This window comes from Crocodylus siamensis, chromosome 4, assembly GCF_052110815.1.
Source record: "Crocodylus siamensis isolate JL-2025a chromosome 4, ASM5211081v1, whole genome shotgun sequence".
Lineage (NCBI taxonomy): Eukaryota > Metazoa > Chordata > Crocodylia > Crocodylidae > Crocodylus > Crocodylus siamensis.
In genome coordinates, this window is record NC_143398.1 from 75,249,915 (window position 1) to 75,267,921 (window position 18,007).

Here is an 18,007-nt window from a genome sequence, read left to right on the forward strand (position 1 = left end):
AGCCTAAGAATGCCACTGATACTCTTATAATGATGTATACCAAGGGTTATATACTGTTTTCAACAGACACCTCTGTTATACACTGCAAATCTATCTTAGTTATTTGTTGTGTTCTGCTGACCACTTCATCTGGCTTCTGGCTGCATACTCACCTGCCCAGGATTTCTCTACTATTCCTAAATAGTTTTGAACAGCTGCAATTAGAGAAGTATCCTTCTCTCAAAACAAAACACAGAACTTTCTTCACACACATTTAGTCCTTCGCAAGGCTCGGGAAAAGGAAAAATTTAGCCCCGGCCAGTAACAGTTTATCTTTAAAAAATTCCTACTTTTCAAGTTGGTTATCTTGTAATCGTACAAATGAAAAAGATGACAGACTATGCTGATTTCCACAATATAACCCAGTATTTAATTCTGGCCCTATGACAGCCCAAGATACTATACAAAGTCATAATATGTTTTAGGTCCAAGGAAGGTATTTTGAAGATTTTATGGCATAGTTACCAGTCTCTTTAAGGTACCATGTCATAGAGAGAAAATAAATAAATCCCAACAGTTTTAAAATATTCATAAAATAGTTCTAACCTAACATGGCTCATGAAGAACACACAGATGTCTAGTACTGATGTTTTTATTACTATTTTTATAGTGAAGTTGCCTGCCTTCTAGTGCAGGCTTTAGCAACCTGCGGCCTAAGGACCAGATCAAGGCTGCAAAGAGATCTGATCCAGCACAGAGGATCTGTCTCATGGACTTATGTCATACCATCCATCCCCTCCTTGGCCCTCTCCCCCACCACAAAGTATACTGCTCCTCAGGATCCGCACTAGTCCTTGCTGCAGAGGAATCGGGTGTCTAGAAACTGGCTACTCAGAGCAGGGTAGGGGGAAATGGAGACGTACAGCCCCACAGCAACAGCTGGGTCACAAGCTCCAGCACATGCTGGAAAAAGTTGCTCAACCCTGCTTCAGTGGAATGAGCTCTAACCACTAACAAGTCCACCATCGTGATCACATAGCACTTCTGCTTTTGTCCTCGCACTTCAAAAAGCAAAGAACCTTGGGAAGAGAGACAATGTGGTACAAAACAAAATTAAGAAGAAAATGAAGGTATAAAGTCAGCTAAGCGATGAACCCCAAAATAGAAAGGGAGTTAAAAAATGGTATTTTTGGGTCTCCTCTACACATTACTGGTTAATTGCACAATTATCTTGAGACCAGCTACACATGCAAAGTAGCTATAACACAATAAAAAGCTCCATCTAGCTATAAAGTTAGATCAGGAAAACATGTGCTAACCTTATAGCTGGTTGCTACAGAGCTTTAAATTTGCATGTGTAGCAGGGTCTGCCCTGTGACAGGGCTCCCAGCTGTAAGGGTACACTGTGCTCAGCATAAAACCTCTGAGCCCTAGGGATCATGGCTGCTGTGATCCCCAAGGCTCAGGGATATGTGAAACACCCCACCCAGATGTGGTTCCCAGTCCTGGTTGTGCAGCTGGGACAGAGTCCCCTTAACTGACAGGGCTCCAGCAGTGCCCTATTGTGCCATGGCCCCGACTGCATCAGTTGTGGGGACTTTTAGTCCTGCCTGTGTGCAAGGTGCAGCTGGGACTAGGAGCCCAATCAGCTGCGAGACTCTCAATCCCAGCTGCATGGGGTCCCCATGGTCAGGAGGCCTCTCAGCAAAAGGGACTTCCAGCCAGGGAGCTGCTTCTTTCCAGTGCAGGGGGAGCCCAGGATTGGGTTCCCTCTACCCTGGCAATAAGGGACAATTGGATCTAACATGCAGACCCATAATTGTCCCTCTGACATGAATGCGTGGCATGGCAGGAGGTGCAATTATACAGATCATACATTAGATCCAATTGTGCCTTTACTTTCAAGTGCAGAGAGGACCATGAGAAAAATTAATCTGGAAACAACTGCTTCAGAGTTCTTAAAACAAAGAAGACGGACCAGACTCAACAGAAAAGGTGCTCTGCCTCCAGCCAAGGAGGTGCAAAGGTACTGAAGAACAGTAAATGCACACTGCCTTTTATGACCTCAGAAAACAAGTCATTGCAGAGGTGGACTATACACAGATACTGCTAAAGCAGCCTTTGATCTTTAAGATGTGGGGACATGTGCACTCAGAATGAAAAATGATACATGCAATCAAAGAAATTACCTTTCTTTGAAGTATATAAAACTACAAACTGCACTAGGCTTCAAGATTAAAGAAGTGAAAATAAATCTTACAGAACAAAATTTAAGTTGGGTTCATGTACGTGCCTCTCATACAATAAGCAGTATCAGAAGTAACAGTTATTTTGAAAGGAAGAAAAAACTGAAATTTCACTCATTCCCCAGTCCTCACAATTATCGTCCTCCGAACTTTGAGGCCTCCACAATCAGAATCCTGAGGAGAGCGGCACTCACCAGCCAGATCATTCATTTCAGCATAAGCCCTTATATTCATTATGCTCCTGAATATATTCACATTATAACTACAACAGCATACCAAGTGATTTGGTTTTGTAACGTGTACTGATTTTGTACAGCAGAAATATTCAGGAAAGAAACAGCTCAATATTACTAACAAGCAAAGTCAGAGAATGCAAGTCTGTACATAAAAAGAACCTGAAGAAAAGAAGAAATGTTTACATTCTTTTCATATCTAATGATCCTTATAATAATAGGATTTGTACTGCATAGCAAAAAAAGTTAAAAGCAATCTGACAGGTCTCATCCGCAAAGATAGCACTGGTTAGATATTTGGATTTTTATGTCTAAAAGCTCCAAAAAGTGTGCTTTAAAAGAAACTTGCTCAAAAATTCAGATTCTTATTCCAGTTCTAAGCCCATCATGTCACATAAAAAACTGAAATATTACCATCATCCCACAATTTACCTTCATAAATGTTAGCATTTCTACAGAATCTCATTTTGTACAAAAAGTACACTATGGCTTGATCAAACTGCTCAGCAAAACTTTCTATACGCTTATGAGATTTGGACTCAAATAGACAAGGCAGTGGGCTGTGGAAAGGTTGCTGCTGAAGAGTTGCATGTCAGCCTTCCCATGACACCTACAAAAAGAAGGTTGGAGGCTTGCACAAGTAGGAAACAAGGAAGGTAAGCCAGTTTAGTTGTCTGTACTAATGGCCCAAGGCAGGATCAAGGCCTTGAACCGTGATATATGCAAAGTCTGGATACAAGGCTGGGCACTGGGTATGTGGAATGAAAAGCCAGAGGGAGAACTGAAAGGAAAAAAGGAACCACATACTATTTCTTGGCCCAACCCTCTTCCTCCATTATTTCTTCTGGCCAATTCTGGCCTCACCTGCTTTGAATCAGCCCAAAGTAACGGGAGTTTAAAGCAGTATGCTGACTATAATCTGAACACAAGAGGGAGCAGCTGTGCTCTCTGGTCCAGCTAGGAAGAAGAAAGATCCCCATTCTCTTCTACTGTCGTCTGACTAACAAAAGCCAGAATCCCAAAGGATGCTCTGTGTTATTGAAGAAGAGATTTTTCTGCTGTGACGCTGAGGGTAGAACAGGTCACACAACATCTTCCCAGCCTGCATGTCACTTATGCAACCAGATTAACCACAGGATCTGCAGTCTCTTTAGTCTGTGCTTAGCACTTCCTGCTCTCTGCAACCAGCTCAACTCTCAGGGGGGAGGGAGGGGGAATGTCAGAACCTAAGTTAAGAATAGGGACCCAAGAGGAGTCATCAAACAGCAGTCAAAGTCAAGTTACAATACCAGAATGGTTAAATGTGTCAGCTAAATACAGGAGTGTAGATGAAGTTGCAGTGCTTCAGAGTTGATCCCAATTGTGATAAAGGAGTAGTTCATACACACAAGGTGTTAGACCCAACTATCAGAAGTGTGCACACATCAGGATTCCTTACGCAATCTCTTTATTACTCATCTGGATACTTAATATGCAGTCATATGCTTAATGTGCAGTCATGACTCGATATTTATAAAAATACTCAGGCATATATTGGGGTTTTTTTTTAATCAGGCCACTGAGTATTGTGATTTAGTAAAACTTAATGTATGGGTCATGCCCAGACTTTTGCTGCCTGGAGGATTAGGAACTTCACAGTATTTTATAAATATATACATTCTGAAGAAGTTGATAAGGGACTGAGATGGCAGTTATGACAGATGCATGACACTAAACTCGCATGTTTTATATAGAAAAACTTCCAAAAGCAAAACTATAGCTGAACAGTCTAGAGTCACGTTTCTTGTGATTGTATAAGGCATTAGTAAACAAATTCAGTCTGATAAATAAGCTAAAATTTACTGTGTTCTGTGTCTTTTACAGACTATACCAGTACTCTGCTGTTGCTAGTATCCATCATTCAGAGCTGGACTTAAATACCAGCACAAAACCTTGTCCCACTGCATACAGACCAGAGATGGGTTGATTTATAAAATTAGCCCTAGAGAGTTATAGCAATGACAAGAAAGATGGTTTTACTCTAGAACACAGGTACTCATCCCTTGGGCCTTAAATAGCAAGCACATATAGCCTATGATACCATGCCACAGCTCCTCTGCCACATTTTCAGACCCTATGGTAGCCCCAGGCCCTGTGCACAAGACTTGGTGCCCAATCTCATTGTGCAGGACTGGAAGAGGGCAACACTGGGTCCCAGGGCCCAATCCTGCTGCGGGAGGCAGGAAAGAGTGGTGCAGGGTCCATGAGACTCTATCCCAGTGTGCTTGGGGCAGTGCCACGTCCCCAGGACACAATCCCAGCACACAGGGCAGTTAAGGGGGTTGGACAGGGCCCAATCCAGCCCCACACCATTCATTTTGACCCAAGGGGCCAAAAAGGTTGAGCACCACTGCTCTAGGACTACTAAAAACAATAATACATGCATTATGTTTCCTTACATAGTTAGAAGCTAATGAAACTGGGGAGATTCTCCTCCAAAAGGAATGCAAATTTAGACACAAGGGAGTGCAGCATTAACAGTACCTATGCAAGGGGCATCCTAGCTCTCTCTCTCACTGGTGCAAGCAACTAGGAAGCATCTATGGTGGGAACAATGACATAGCAAGCTTGACTGCTCTTATCAAGATGCTTTATAATCCCAAAATTATCATCTATGCTACCCCTTGAGACTTATTTTTCCACTATCTTTCCAAAGAGCTCAGAGTAGTAATATCCAATGGATTTCAGGTTTATTCACTATTTTTCCATCCACCACGTTTGAAAACTTTCAAATATGGTCAGCTGGAAAATACCCAAATATTATCAGGTCTAAATTTTGAAGAACAAAGAAATATTTAGTAGCGTAATACGTTAACTTGTTTTACATTAAATAACAAGCACGATCTATCTTGGAACATCAAAGAACAAGAATTTGGGTTTTAAAAATGAGTTGAGGAGGCAAGTTAAGACCTAATGGCCTCTCACGAAGTTTTCAAACTGGACAGAGAAATTAATTTACACAATATTTTTAGATAGCCTTGACCTTGAAAGGATGACATTCTATTCTGATGCTTTTTATGAGGAGTTCAGAGAATGTGATCTAAAATTCATGGACTCCAGCTAATAAAGTAGACGTTTTTGCAGCATGTTGATATTTTACTCTTCGACAGTACTAAACTTACATCATGCTGATATTATTAAAAAGAACAGACTAACCAAATCTTGCCCACACATGGATCTCAAGGAAAGAAAAAGGTTGCTGGTTGCACTAAAATCCCCAGGACTGGAATTCTAGCATTTTCACAGCCTTTTAAGTTTAGTTCATCCCAGGTCATTTGGCACTTCCTGTGGCCATTTCCCTACAATGACAGCTTTTTTGAAAAAGTTCCCCAGTCCCTTTCTTTATAGCCAAAAATTTCAGGCAGGATAGGTTATGTGCAATCTGATACCTGCTGCCTATTCCCCAAACAGACTCTAGATTGCACTAATTGCTTTATCTAAGCAGTTTTGGTTCTTGTGCCGTTTCTATACTAAGCAGTTTCTCCATTCATCTTTACAGCTTCTCCAGTGAATAAGTCTTTTGCATATGATACCAGTCAATTTTTTACACTGGCTTTATAACCATATTTGTTCATAGCTTTGATTAGGACAGATTTTAAAAGCTGCTTATAGCCATACTTGTTTATAGCCTCAACCAATACAAAATACACTATGGCTTGATTAAACTGATCAGGGCTTACGTAACTCTTAGAAGTCTGTTAAGACCAATTCAGTGATCCATGAAATACAAATGATGAACTGATTTACAAACCCCACCTTGCCTCAAGAGCCCCAAAAACGCATGTAGTACCAGACAAAGAAATGAAGTACTTCTATAGATTCCCATAGTGCAATGGTGCCTTACAGAAACAGAAGTGAAATGCAGTTTGTCATACCTTTCCCTGTTCCTCACTGAATGAAGACAAAGCTATTTGGAGGCAACGAGGTCTAGCAGTTCCTTCTAGCTTTGTGGAGCTAGACCCAGTCTCATAGAATTACAAGGGCATCATGTAAATCCATATTCTTAAAAAAAAAACTAAACAAACCCTAAAAATCCTCTCCAACCAGCCAGAGGACCAGCTAATATGTTTCCATTAAAACAGCTGAAAGTGGGCTCTCTATGGCAACTTGGTATTTCAATAAAATTTTTAAACTACACTTTGGGAGCCCATAAACAATGGCTACATGGGAGGGTTAATAAATTTGTATACTTTTCTGCCCTATGAAGAGGAATACTCTGGAAAGTTCTGAATTCAAGATAAAAATATTGTAAATTAAGATGTTGTGTATGATTGCAGTACAATCTGAATTTGGCAGTGACTGCAAAATGGTTACACCTTTAGTTTTCAGCCAAGCAGAAACTCCACCGCTCTTCCACAAATGGAAGCAGCAGCCATTCTAGCATCCCCATGCCTTCATTCCAGCATACGCACCCCCCCAAAATTGGATCGCAAGAAAATACAGTATTACAGTCAATTAGCACAAGAACCCGGCTCCATCAGAGAACAACTTTGGAGAATACTATGCAAGAAAATCCCAATAACCTAAAGTTGATGTCCCTTTATGTGCTAGCCATAGGAAGTGAATTCTGGTTAACATATAGTCCAGGGGTGGGCAAAATACAGCCTGCAGGCCGCATCTGGCCCACCAGACAATTTCTTTTGACCCGCAGGTGCCCACCAATTAATTGTATCCCAATTGTATCCCACCCAGCCCTCCCACCTGGCTGTGCCTCCTTGCTACCACGTGCAGCTCCAACCGGAGCAGTATACTGCTGGGTGGCAGAGCCTGTGTAGGCCATGAGCAGCCCAAGGGCCTGCTGCTGCTGGCAGTGGAAGCTGTGCTCCATGGAGGGTATGAGGGGATCCCCATACCTTCCCACCTAACAAACCCCACACACTGCTCCCACAACCCACCACATATACACACACACTGCAACATATCCTGTATCTCCCCACAAACCACTCCAACACCCCCCCCAGACTCCACCATACACACACACACACACACACACACATAACCCAGCCACATATCACACACTCAATATACAAGTCAGACTTTATTTTTGAGCTATTATACACTCATCTCTGTATACATTATGCAAACACAAATCATGACAAAAATATTTTTTGTAATAAAATTAAAATGTTACAATAGGCGTTTCACTTTTAGGATGATTTGATTTTTTTTCTGGTTCTAAGATAGCAACTCCCCCCCTCCCAAAAGGAAGACTTCCAGGGGCCAAGGGAAGGACTTCTGGTGGCAAACGTCAAGGGTTAAGGGGTGGGATATCCAATCCCAAGATGATGTCCAGGGGGCAAGGCACCTGTCAAGAGGTGGGGCTACCTTGTGGCCCTTGACAGCTCACCAAAACTCTCCAGCCCTCCAGCTGAAATAATTGTCCACCCCAATTCCCCTCCTTTTAGTCATTTCCCCTCCTTTTGAACAGAAAATGGCTGTATGTGGTTTAGACAATAGTCTCCAATTATTTAACTCAGAGAACCTGGGGCCCTGGATAGTTTATCTTGATGTATTAAGAGTATTTAGATCAAAGTTTAAAGCTAAAAAGGTGACTAACATCCCTAAGTTGACATGTACTTTTCACTATGGATAACCGTACATTCCAAGGGAAGAAAATATGCCCCATCTCCATTTCTAAGAAGAAAATACTTGCAACAATTTGAAATAAACAGGGTACATTTCAAGCTCCATTTTGCATGCTGTCTCACTTATGTGTTGCATTGCATACTACAACATGTTAAGCTGCATCATTCCTCTTGGGTGGCGGGGAACTAGCTTTCAAATACAGTTGCTAGTAAACCCACTTGAGACCTGGAAGTATGACAAAACATAAGGTAAGAAGAGAAGAAGAGAAGGTTTCTGAACTTGGTCTTAAAAGGGCCAGATTTCATAAAGAGACACTGCCACAATGACAAGCCTAAGCAGAAGGAGTAAGAGAGGAGAAAGGCCTCCCTGACAGATAATGGCCAAAACACCAAAAGGTTTGAAAAGCAGGGAGAAGACCAGAGGTAGAGGCCTGCATAATCTGTGGAAGAATAAGTAGATACACATCTCTCACATTCTTCTATAAGTTAAGTATGTGTATTTAAGAAAATTATTTCAAAGTCAGTATGCTCCTTTAATTGTCATGTGGCAGCAGCCTAGAGTGTCTGCACAATTAGGATTCTTGAAGAACATGAACAGACTACTGATCACTGGCTTAGGGGCTGATAACAGCTAGACTACGAGCCATTACATCCCAAGGGGGGAGTGCCAAACAACCCACACCTCTAGACTGTGACTGAAAGACCAGAAATAGACACACAGTCTAGATCAGAGGTTCTCAACCTTTAAATGACACACCCTTCACTAGACTTGAGGAAGACCTTGGAAAATGCCAGCTTTTCATTGTCACTTTGGGTTTTTGTTTTTTTCTTTGATTTTTGTTGACCACAGAAAAAATTAAAGCAGCCCTTCTGAATTCCATGACCCCGATGAAGATGGTCCTTCACCTTCTGATTAAATAAAATTGTGTGCGATTAGTTACTGATTTGCCCTATTTAATCCATTTATATACAGTACACTTTAGAAAGCTTTGCATTGTACAGTGTATATCATTTACAGCTGATTAAACAGTTGATTTAAATATGGTGTTTATGATCATTTCTATAAAAAGCTGGGGCATCAGGCCTTGGTCAGTAACATAACCCCTTTTTATAACATTGTTTCTATGGAAAAAATCAGATTCGACTTACAGTGCCTTTTCCAGGAACGTAACCTGCCGTAAGTGTGAGGACTGCCTATACAAGGTTTTCCATAGCCCTCTTTACAAACCATCAGAATGACTTTTACACACATTTACAAATAAACTCACAAAAATATATTTGTCTAATAGACAGTAGAAGCCTTCCACATTACCTTGTCTATTTACTTCATTTTGAAGCAGCTCTTCCATTGCCTCTTCTTCTGCAATATCCAATGGAGTGTCTCCTTCACTATTTACAGCTCCTACATGTGCTCCTTGACTAATTAAATACCTGTAAAGAGAAACAAAAATGCTATTGGTTATATAAAACATATGGTGATCAAATTAGACAAGTCAACGCAGTGGAACAATAGCCAAAGCTGTTGAAAAACGTGGACCCCATACTGCCAGCTACATATATATGCAGTTCACAGAATAAAACCGTTTATCCACAAAGCAAAACAACAAAACAAAACATATACTTATGAGTTATTTAACTATGAATTCTTTTGTACAACTATTATTAGTTTACACAGGTACGTATCTTCATTGTACAAAAAAAAAAAATCATGTGTATACAGATTTGTAAAAACTCCACCAGCAAATGGAAAGCTAACTTGATGAACATAGCAGTCCAATACTTAATTTCTATAAGATTTCAGCTCTCTTAAGGAAACAGACATTCCTGACACTTCAGGTTGCAAAGATAACTTCCAAATGTTTCAGACTCAGGAAGAAAGACAATGGCAGTGGCTTCATATTTGCTTTCAACAGGGCCATGACATTTTCCATGAATAGAATCTAATTGTAGGTGGGGGGAAGGGGGATCATCTTAGATTCAGGTAAATATAATTTAACCTGTTTCTTGCCAGTGAAGCCCCTAGCATCTTTTATACCTCTCCCTGTCTAGTAAGCCTAGACTTGTTTGGTATCCAATATAATTTTCACAGTCTGTATACAGAATTTTTTACAATTTAAACAAAATGTAGGCATGGATATCTAAAAATCAACAATCCAGATCCATTTATATTTATTTCAGGTTTCTGGATAAATCATATTAATGGGCTACAGCAAAAAAAAAACACTAAGAAAAAGCTTAACCAGTTGAAACTTGATTAAGCTAGTTATTTATTCAAACTAGCCTGTAAATTCTGGGGACCCAATAGCTCAATATACCTTTTGACTGATCTCAGATTAGTCTGTAGTGAATCTGGAGTGATACTGATATATTTGGTTACAGCCCTAGAGATTTCCATTTATAAACAAATTCCTAGCTCTTTATGGATTCAGTATTTATAGTATTCAAGGTTCAGAGCTCTGAGTAAGACCCCCTTTTACTAGGCATTATACATATCAGAAAGACAGACATTTGTCTGCTGGGACATCTTATAATTTATCACTGAGTCTTGTATCTCTTTAATATAGGCTACATGCACACACAAACTATCCATTTTATGACTGATACATGAAATTGTGCATGCTCTCAAGCACTGTCCCATTACTGCTGACATGTCAGCACTGCAAACCACCAAATTTCATCTGCTGCTAAGATGACTTCATTAAAACTTTTCTAGCTTGATTATTTCCAGGTAGCATTGATTGATTCCAGATCCAGGGCTGGTTTTGCTCATGCTGACTTGATATCACAAGCTTAAACCTTAAGAAAAAGGGGAAAAAAAGATATAGTGTGAACAGGATCTATTATTAAAACTGTTGGAGTGAGGTCAAGAAAGAAGGGGATGACAGTTTTTGAAATTCAACACACACTTATTTGTAGAGCTTTTATAACTCCAAGATCTGACATCATCTGCAACCAATTTTGAGCATTACCAACGCTGATAGCAACGCTGCATAATTCTGATGATGTCCTTCCAAAACAAATGTTACCTGATTTAACACTGCAAAACAAAACGAAAAAAAAATCTTCCCTAAAAAAAAAACAAAAAGAAAGAGGCACTTAATAATTCTAACTAACTGCTTAGATATCAAGTGTACACTATACAGCAAGAACAGTATGCATAAACAAACATTTTTGTTATTAAAGTAAATTATAGATAAAGTAAAATTTTCACAGAGTTAAAGCTACCATACCTTTAATGAAGAACAATCTACCACACATGTCCAAATGTCTTAAAAATGGATTCCAAGCTAGTGTACATACACTTTTGGATTTTGTTAAAAAAATATTCTAAATTTATCAGGACATTAACATTCAAGCACTGTTCTCTACTTTCTGCTCAGTAGTCATCATACACTAAAATTCTCTAATGGGCTTCAAAAAGAACTGAACTCTGCTCCGAACTGTGCCCTGCACCTGCAAGCAGCATTAGAATGGCAATCAAGACTGCTTGTTCCAGAAGAACACAGTCACTTCCTTGATCTACAGCACTTCAAGCTGAATAGGAATTTTAAAAGTAGTATAGCTTCAAAGTTGGGCATCTCTGGCACAAAGCTCGGCATGTATAGCTGTACACAGAATAGTCATTATAGTTCACTATTCTAAATTAAATTAGTAATGTTGATATAGATTTATAGCCCTACAGTCATTTAATCAGTTGTTAGGTTTCTCTACCACTACTGAAATGTCTAAGCTAGTTATCTTCCTAATTATTCAAAGAGCTGAGAGGGGAAATAATTATTCCAAGTGTATTTAGTATACTTATTAACCACTAACATTGACAGGACCATCTAACCAATTTACACAAATCAATTTTATAATAAATTGTCACAACATGACAAGTGTTCCCAATACTAACTACTATAGCTTAGTACACTTAGTATACCAACACCTATGGCATTTCCCAATGTTTGCAGCTCTAGGATCAGCCGTGTTAGTCATCAACAACCATCAGGCTCATCTACAACCCTGTACTTGACCCGTGGGAGTGATCATCCTGGACCATGAGGGACTGTAGATGATGACTATACTTAGGAAATACTTCACACTACGATACTTCATTCCTACATGCATGTTTTCGATAAATAACAAAGTTAAATTACTGTGAGAACTCCTATAAGTACATAATTAGATTTCAATCTATATTAAAAAATTCTCACTGCCACAACAATGTCCATGCTTAAGACAACATAGTATTGAGATGATGCTGTTAAAGAAACAATAAGTTTTATTTAATTTTATCTTTCAAAGACTAATTACAATTTTAGAATCCTCTTAGCACAGTTTAGCTGTCCATAAAAAAAAATAACGTCAAAGATGACAAGTGCAGTGTTATTTTGTTATGCTACATGCAAAGTTGCCATGAAAATTATAACCACAAGCAAGAAGATGTTATTTGACCTAAATTAAATCCAGTGAAGCCAATATTGGGTGAACATTTGGAATCATACCATGGTAGCTGTGCTTCCCCAAAGAAATGATACAAACTGTGGCTTCTAATAATATGGTCCAAGAGGTCTGCTTTCAGTCAGTTCCAAATCAGTGGAAAAACATCCAGCATACAATGGAATAGTTAATGGAAGTATTAAAGCAAGCCTTTATAGGGTTCTTGTTGTTGTAAAACATTTCAAAGCCTTTGGACAAATCACACTAAAACAAAAAACCCAACAGTTTTTTCTCCTTGAGGCTGATGTATGGTTTGCTGCATATAACCAACTAGCAAGGTATAATACTCCCAGGAAAAAAAACTGAATGTGCAAATCTTTTAATATATTAACTGAGGTTACAAAATTTAATAACAAAAAAAATTCAAGCAAGTATTGTGTGCATATATACATATTGTACATACTGCACTTATTTGAAACCATTTACATGAATCCCCCCTCCACCCCCAAACAACAATTTGAATACTGGCCCAGGTCAGGCAGCTATAGCTGCTGCTGCAGTCCAGGCCCAGGGCCAGAGACAGAGCTACAACTACAGCCTGTCCCAGGTAAGGGCCAGAGTTGTTGCTGCAGGGAGGCTTGCGGTGGTTCCTGCAGCGAAGGAGGGAGTGTGGGGGAACAACAACACGCAGGAGAGAGACAAAGAAGAGCAGGCGGCAACAAGGGAACTGCTGGAGCTACAGCCCCAACCTGAGCCTGGAGCTGCAGCCTGGCCAGCACCAGGGCCACTGCATGCTCAGTGACCTGGGCTGGAACCAGTGCCAGAAGCAGAGCTGCTACCTAGCACAGGCAACAGCAGCTTGGGGAAGGGGGGGGGAGGGAGGGTAGGAAGGGAGAGCATGCAAGTAGCAAGAAGGACAGCAAGGGAAGGCAGGCACTGGGGTGCTGATGGCAAGTGGCAGGAGGACAGGCACAGGGTGTAAGGGGCAAGGGTCAGGCTACCTGCCCTCCCCCTTCTCCCATTTGCTTTACCTTCCTGTCACTGCTTTCCCCACAGTAGTAGCAGAGAAGGGCAGGAAGCTGGACAGTCACCTTAAATTAGCAACTATTTTATAATTTTCAATGTACAGAAACTAGTTATGGGGTAGGGGTCATAGAGGTATCTTAAATTTGAATTCATCTTGGATTCAGGTAAATATGATATAAATGCACAGCATCCTGGACCTTGCCAACTCTAGTCTTCAAAACCAAAAATTTCAGGGTTCATTTTCAAACCTGAAGTACTGTTTTCTACACAAGCTTTTGAAACTGAAAATTGTACATCCAAAGAAATGCAAGTGCAATGCCACGGGTCCGGAGACATGTCTGATATAAAAAGGAAAATAAACCCTCAGTGTTGTGTCCAAACATTTTTAAGACAGGCATCACATGGCTTGGGCAAGACTGGAAGAACAAGTTTATTTTGAAATACCAATGTTGTGTGAAGGTAAAGACCCCTCTGTTTGTTACTTGCATATTTTAAGAAACTGCTCTCCATGGCTTTCAACTACTGCATGCAAAATTTAGAAGAAAAATAAGCAAGCTTCTCCCCTTTTACATTATTCAGTGCAATTTTGACTCCCTGCCTGCACTTAAATAGGCAAAGCATTTTAAAGCCTATTTGATTTTTTTTTAGAAGGCAAATTTGCCTCAAAGACAAAGCACTGACATTCAAGCCAAATAGTTTTTGTTGAGGCCAGGACCCAACAACTTGCAAGCCCTAAGTTCTAATTCAGGGTTTGGTCTGGAGGGTTTGATCCAAGAACTTCAACAGAGGCTGACAGAATGATAACACTGTGCTTGCTACCTGTAAATCATACTAGACCATAGTTTCTCAACAACCTGTGAAAGAAAGGGGCTTGCTTTCCAAAGACAATTAAAATATGTGAACTAAAGTCTGACAAAGAATAACATCTTCAGAATCTGGCAACATGCTCTAACTCTAACCCACTTGAGCTAGGGATAGACTTTACACAAAAACTGGTTTAAGTGAGCAGAAACTGGCTTAAAGCTGTAACAGAACAGACATTCAGTGCACAAAAACTAGTTTGAAAATGACTGAAACCAATTTAAGATAAACCTAGTTAAACGTAGTATCAGATTTAACCGATCCAGGTCAAACCAGTTTATGCAATGTCTGTCCCAGACCCCTTGCTGGTTTAAGATAAGCCAAACTCCCCCAGCATCCCAGCATGCTCTCTGGGTGGGGCTCTCTTCTCCACAGCAGGACTGCCCCTCCCCTCTGCTCCCTGGCTGGAGCTCTGGCAGAGACTGCAGGCACCTGCCTGGCTTCTCCCTGATGACCAGGGATTATTCCCCCAGCTCCCCTGCTTTACACAGACACCTCTCAGCATTAGCTAGCAGATCACATGCTAGCTACAATCTGTGCCCTGGGAGAAGACAAAAGCAGACAGGCTTTTTGGAGCTAATCAATAGGTAGCTGGTAATGTCCTTCCTTGGAAAAGCTGTTTAAGAAGAGCTTGAAATAATGGAGAGAGGTTTTGTTTTCTTAATGGGTTGATAAACACTGAGTTGGGGTGATAAACATTCCCTGCTGGGATAGGGGGTCAGGGGGGATATCAGAGTGTCCTGCTGGGGCCTGGCCATGTCCCCCATTCCCCCCCCCCCCGCAGTTCAGTACTGTGGAAGGGAAGCGAGGGGCTGTTCTAGCACCCACCAGCTTCTAGCCTGAGCCACTGCAGGCAAGTGCCTGAATTTTTTCAGTCCAGAGGGGATGTCCACATGGTTACAATGTGGTTTAGCCTAGCCAGGTTAGATTAACTTGCAAAGATTAAATCAATTCAGGTTCAGGCTTTTTGAATGCGTGTCCCTACCCTTCAAGTATAAAAAATGTTCCACAGTGAGACTCTGCTTCAATACATACTTTCTGGGACCAAGTCTGCAAAACTATTAAGGAGACTGGCAATTGCTATCTGTTGATCCTAACAGTAGAAGAGAGGATAGAAGAAAGCTCCATCCAACAGGAGAAAGAACTGGTTGTTCAAATATTTCACAGACCTGAAATGCACTCTACCAGAAAATCTGGTCCATGTTTTCATAAGTGAAATAAAGAAGTTAACCATATGCAATGGTTAGCATTTTGTAGCAATATTAAAGCTCAGGGGATGCCCCCTTCTTGGAAAGTCTTTAGTTCAAGCACACACTTTCGGGCTTCCACATGTAAATTTAGAATATGCATTTTTTTTTTCCTTACTGAGGTAGCCTATATGGTCAATGTGCCATGTTAAAGCAATTACAGGTATGTTAATTTAGAACTAACTTTATAAAGGTAGGGCAAATTTAATACTTAACACTATACTACTATTTGAGTGCAAAAAAGTATCTTTAAATAAGGGTCACATACTTTTAAGTGTACTCAAAAGAGCTTAACTAATTTAGTGACATTCTTAAAGATGCACCCTTGGGACAGAGGCTACTACCACGCAAGTAACTCAGCTCAAAATTAATTCTGTGGGGAGAGTTATCACCAGGAGGTGACATGAATGCTAAGACCAGAAGAGCTTTCATTATTTTCAGGACAGTTGAGATATCAGTTACTAACTCAGGAACCAATTAGTCAGCTGCTTAGCTCTCAAGATTTAAGAGGAAATTACAGTTTCAAATCATCCCAAGACTCTGATACTAAATCTTTCAGAATCATAAAGCCATGATTACATGCAAATAAAACCTCATTGGTTCACCCTTAGAAGATGCTTTACAAATCCTTTATTAACCAAACAAAATAACCTGGGATTTATACCCAAGCACTTCAGCGCGCATACACCCTGTGCTCCATTAAACTACTCAAGATTCTCAGATCTTAGAAGTTTTTTTGTTTTTTGTTTTTTTTACTCATTTGCTATTTCTTGGCTTTCTGGCTTTATAAAAATAAATTCAAGGCAAAAAAAGTAACCACCTGCTTGTGAAATTTTTTTAGGTCCCTTAAATACTTCTCTGAGAGAGATACCTTTTGAAATAATCTAATGATGGGGGTTAGGAAGGAACAAGGAGAGGGGAGAGTCAATATGCTCCACGATCAATTTCAAATTGATCATATGCACAATAGATTTAAAGATAATGAAATTGTATTATACAACAGGTCCTTCTAAATGCATAACCTTTATATATTACAATATACTTTATCAGGCCTAACTGAAAAAAAAGAGAGCCGGAATATGAAAGTACCAGACAGATGATTTAAGAGATCTAATGAGCATGGCAAAATTCCTCCTGCCCCGGAAAAGTGAAATTGGCAGGTCCTGAGCTGCTGCCAAGCAACATGCAGACAGTGGCAGCTTTAACACTAACAGCCCTGAGGGATCTCTACCTGCACTGCCCCAGTTTGGTAACAATCTGCCTATTAGTTGCAACTAAAACTTTCCTCGTTCCTGGCTTCTATGCATTCTGCAATTAATTGTTTCTTGCAGCACATCTCAACTAAATTATGGTGGGCTTGTATCTGCTTAGATAAAAGAACCTGTCAGGAGTAAAATGTGTAATGCTCATCTAGTACACAACTGTGGGGAAAAAAACACTAGTGAGATATCAGCAAGCCAAATCCATAACACATTCTCAATTCAGGAATTTTTTTCAAGATTTATTTTTTAGAAGATCTTATGCAACTACAAACATTAACATTGTAGAGTCAAATAAAGACTGACACAAATACAGAACCCTATAAAAACCTTTTAATTCACTTTTCAGAGTAGAGCCACAATTAAGCCCTAACCCTTCATGTTTTTCTCACTGCTGAGTGACTACATGTATGTGGCAACTCCCAAAGCTACATTTTATTGCAAACTCAGGAAGGTGTCTTCATGTTCACTTGTGTACATTGATGTAAAACTGAACTACCACTAGATTTGAATAGCCATATTCTACCTAAGAATGGTGCAGTCTTTTAGCAGCTACATACAACCTGAATAAAGTTGACTGGGTTTCTTAGAAAAACTAGAAGATAAGATTTCCAGGAATGTGTTCTTGCCAGATGAAGACAGCAAGCACTTGCAATTAAATCAGTGATGATCAAAGCAAGAGAACATTACATTGTGTACCTTGTTGATCTTTGTTGAAAAAACAAACAAACAAACAAACAAAAAGAAGAGTGGCCAAGTATAAAATGGTTAAGGAAAGGGTTCGAGTCAATCAAAGAAAATAAAAAGCTATGAAGTATACTTCTTTAGTCTTTTAAAGTTGCCAGAATATGGTAGGAAATTTCCATTGCATACTCTGTTCCTCAGAATGCTCCTCCAGAGAGCAGCTCTCTGTTTCTCCTGCAGGAGACTGTAGGAGTTCTGCTGCAAAAGACACCTTGAACAGGGCCTGTTTGGCTCTGAACTAACAAATCCACAGGCTGTGCTTGTATAAACTCCAAGATAATCAACAGTTTGTAAAGAGGAAAAAGATATCCTACCTCGTCTCCTAGGTGAAAACCACCTTCTGCAGAATCTAAATAATTTTATTGG

General features: G+C 40.0%; 1 protein-coding gene across 4 annotated transcripts in view; it reads right to left on the reverse strand.

The window, feature by feature from the left end:
• PPP1R12A (protein phosphatase 1 regulatory subunit 12A) overlaps positions 1-18,007 on the reverse strand; it is a 194,812-nt gene that overhangs the window by 104,544 nt on the left and 72,261 nt on the right. For all 4 annotated transcript variants that reach the window (XM_090042597.1, XM_090042594.1, XM_090042595.1 and 1 more), the window contains exon 3: positions 9,395-9,513. In XM_090042597.1, coding sequence (XP_089898723.1) covers positions 9,395-9,513 — 119 coding nt within the window. The remainder of the gene's footprint in view (positions 1-9,394; positions 9,514-18,007) is intronic.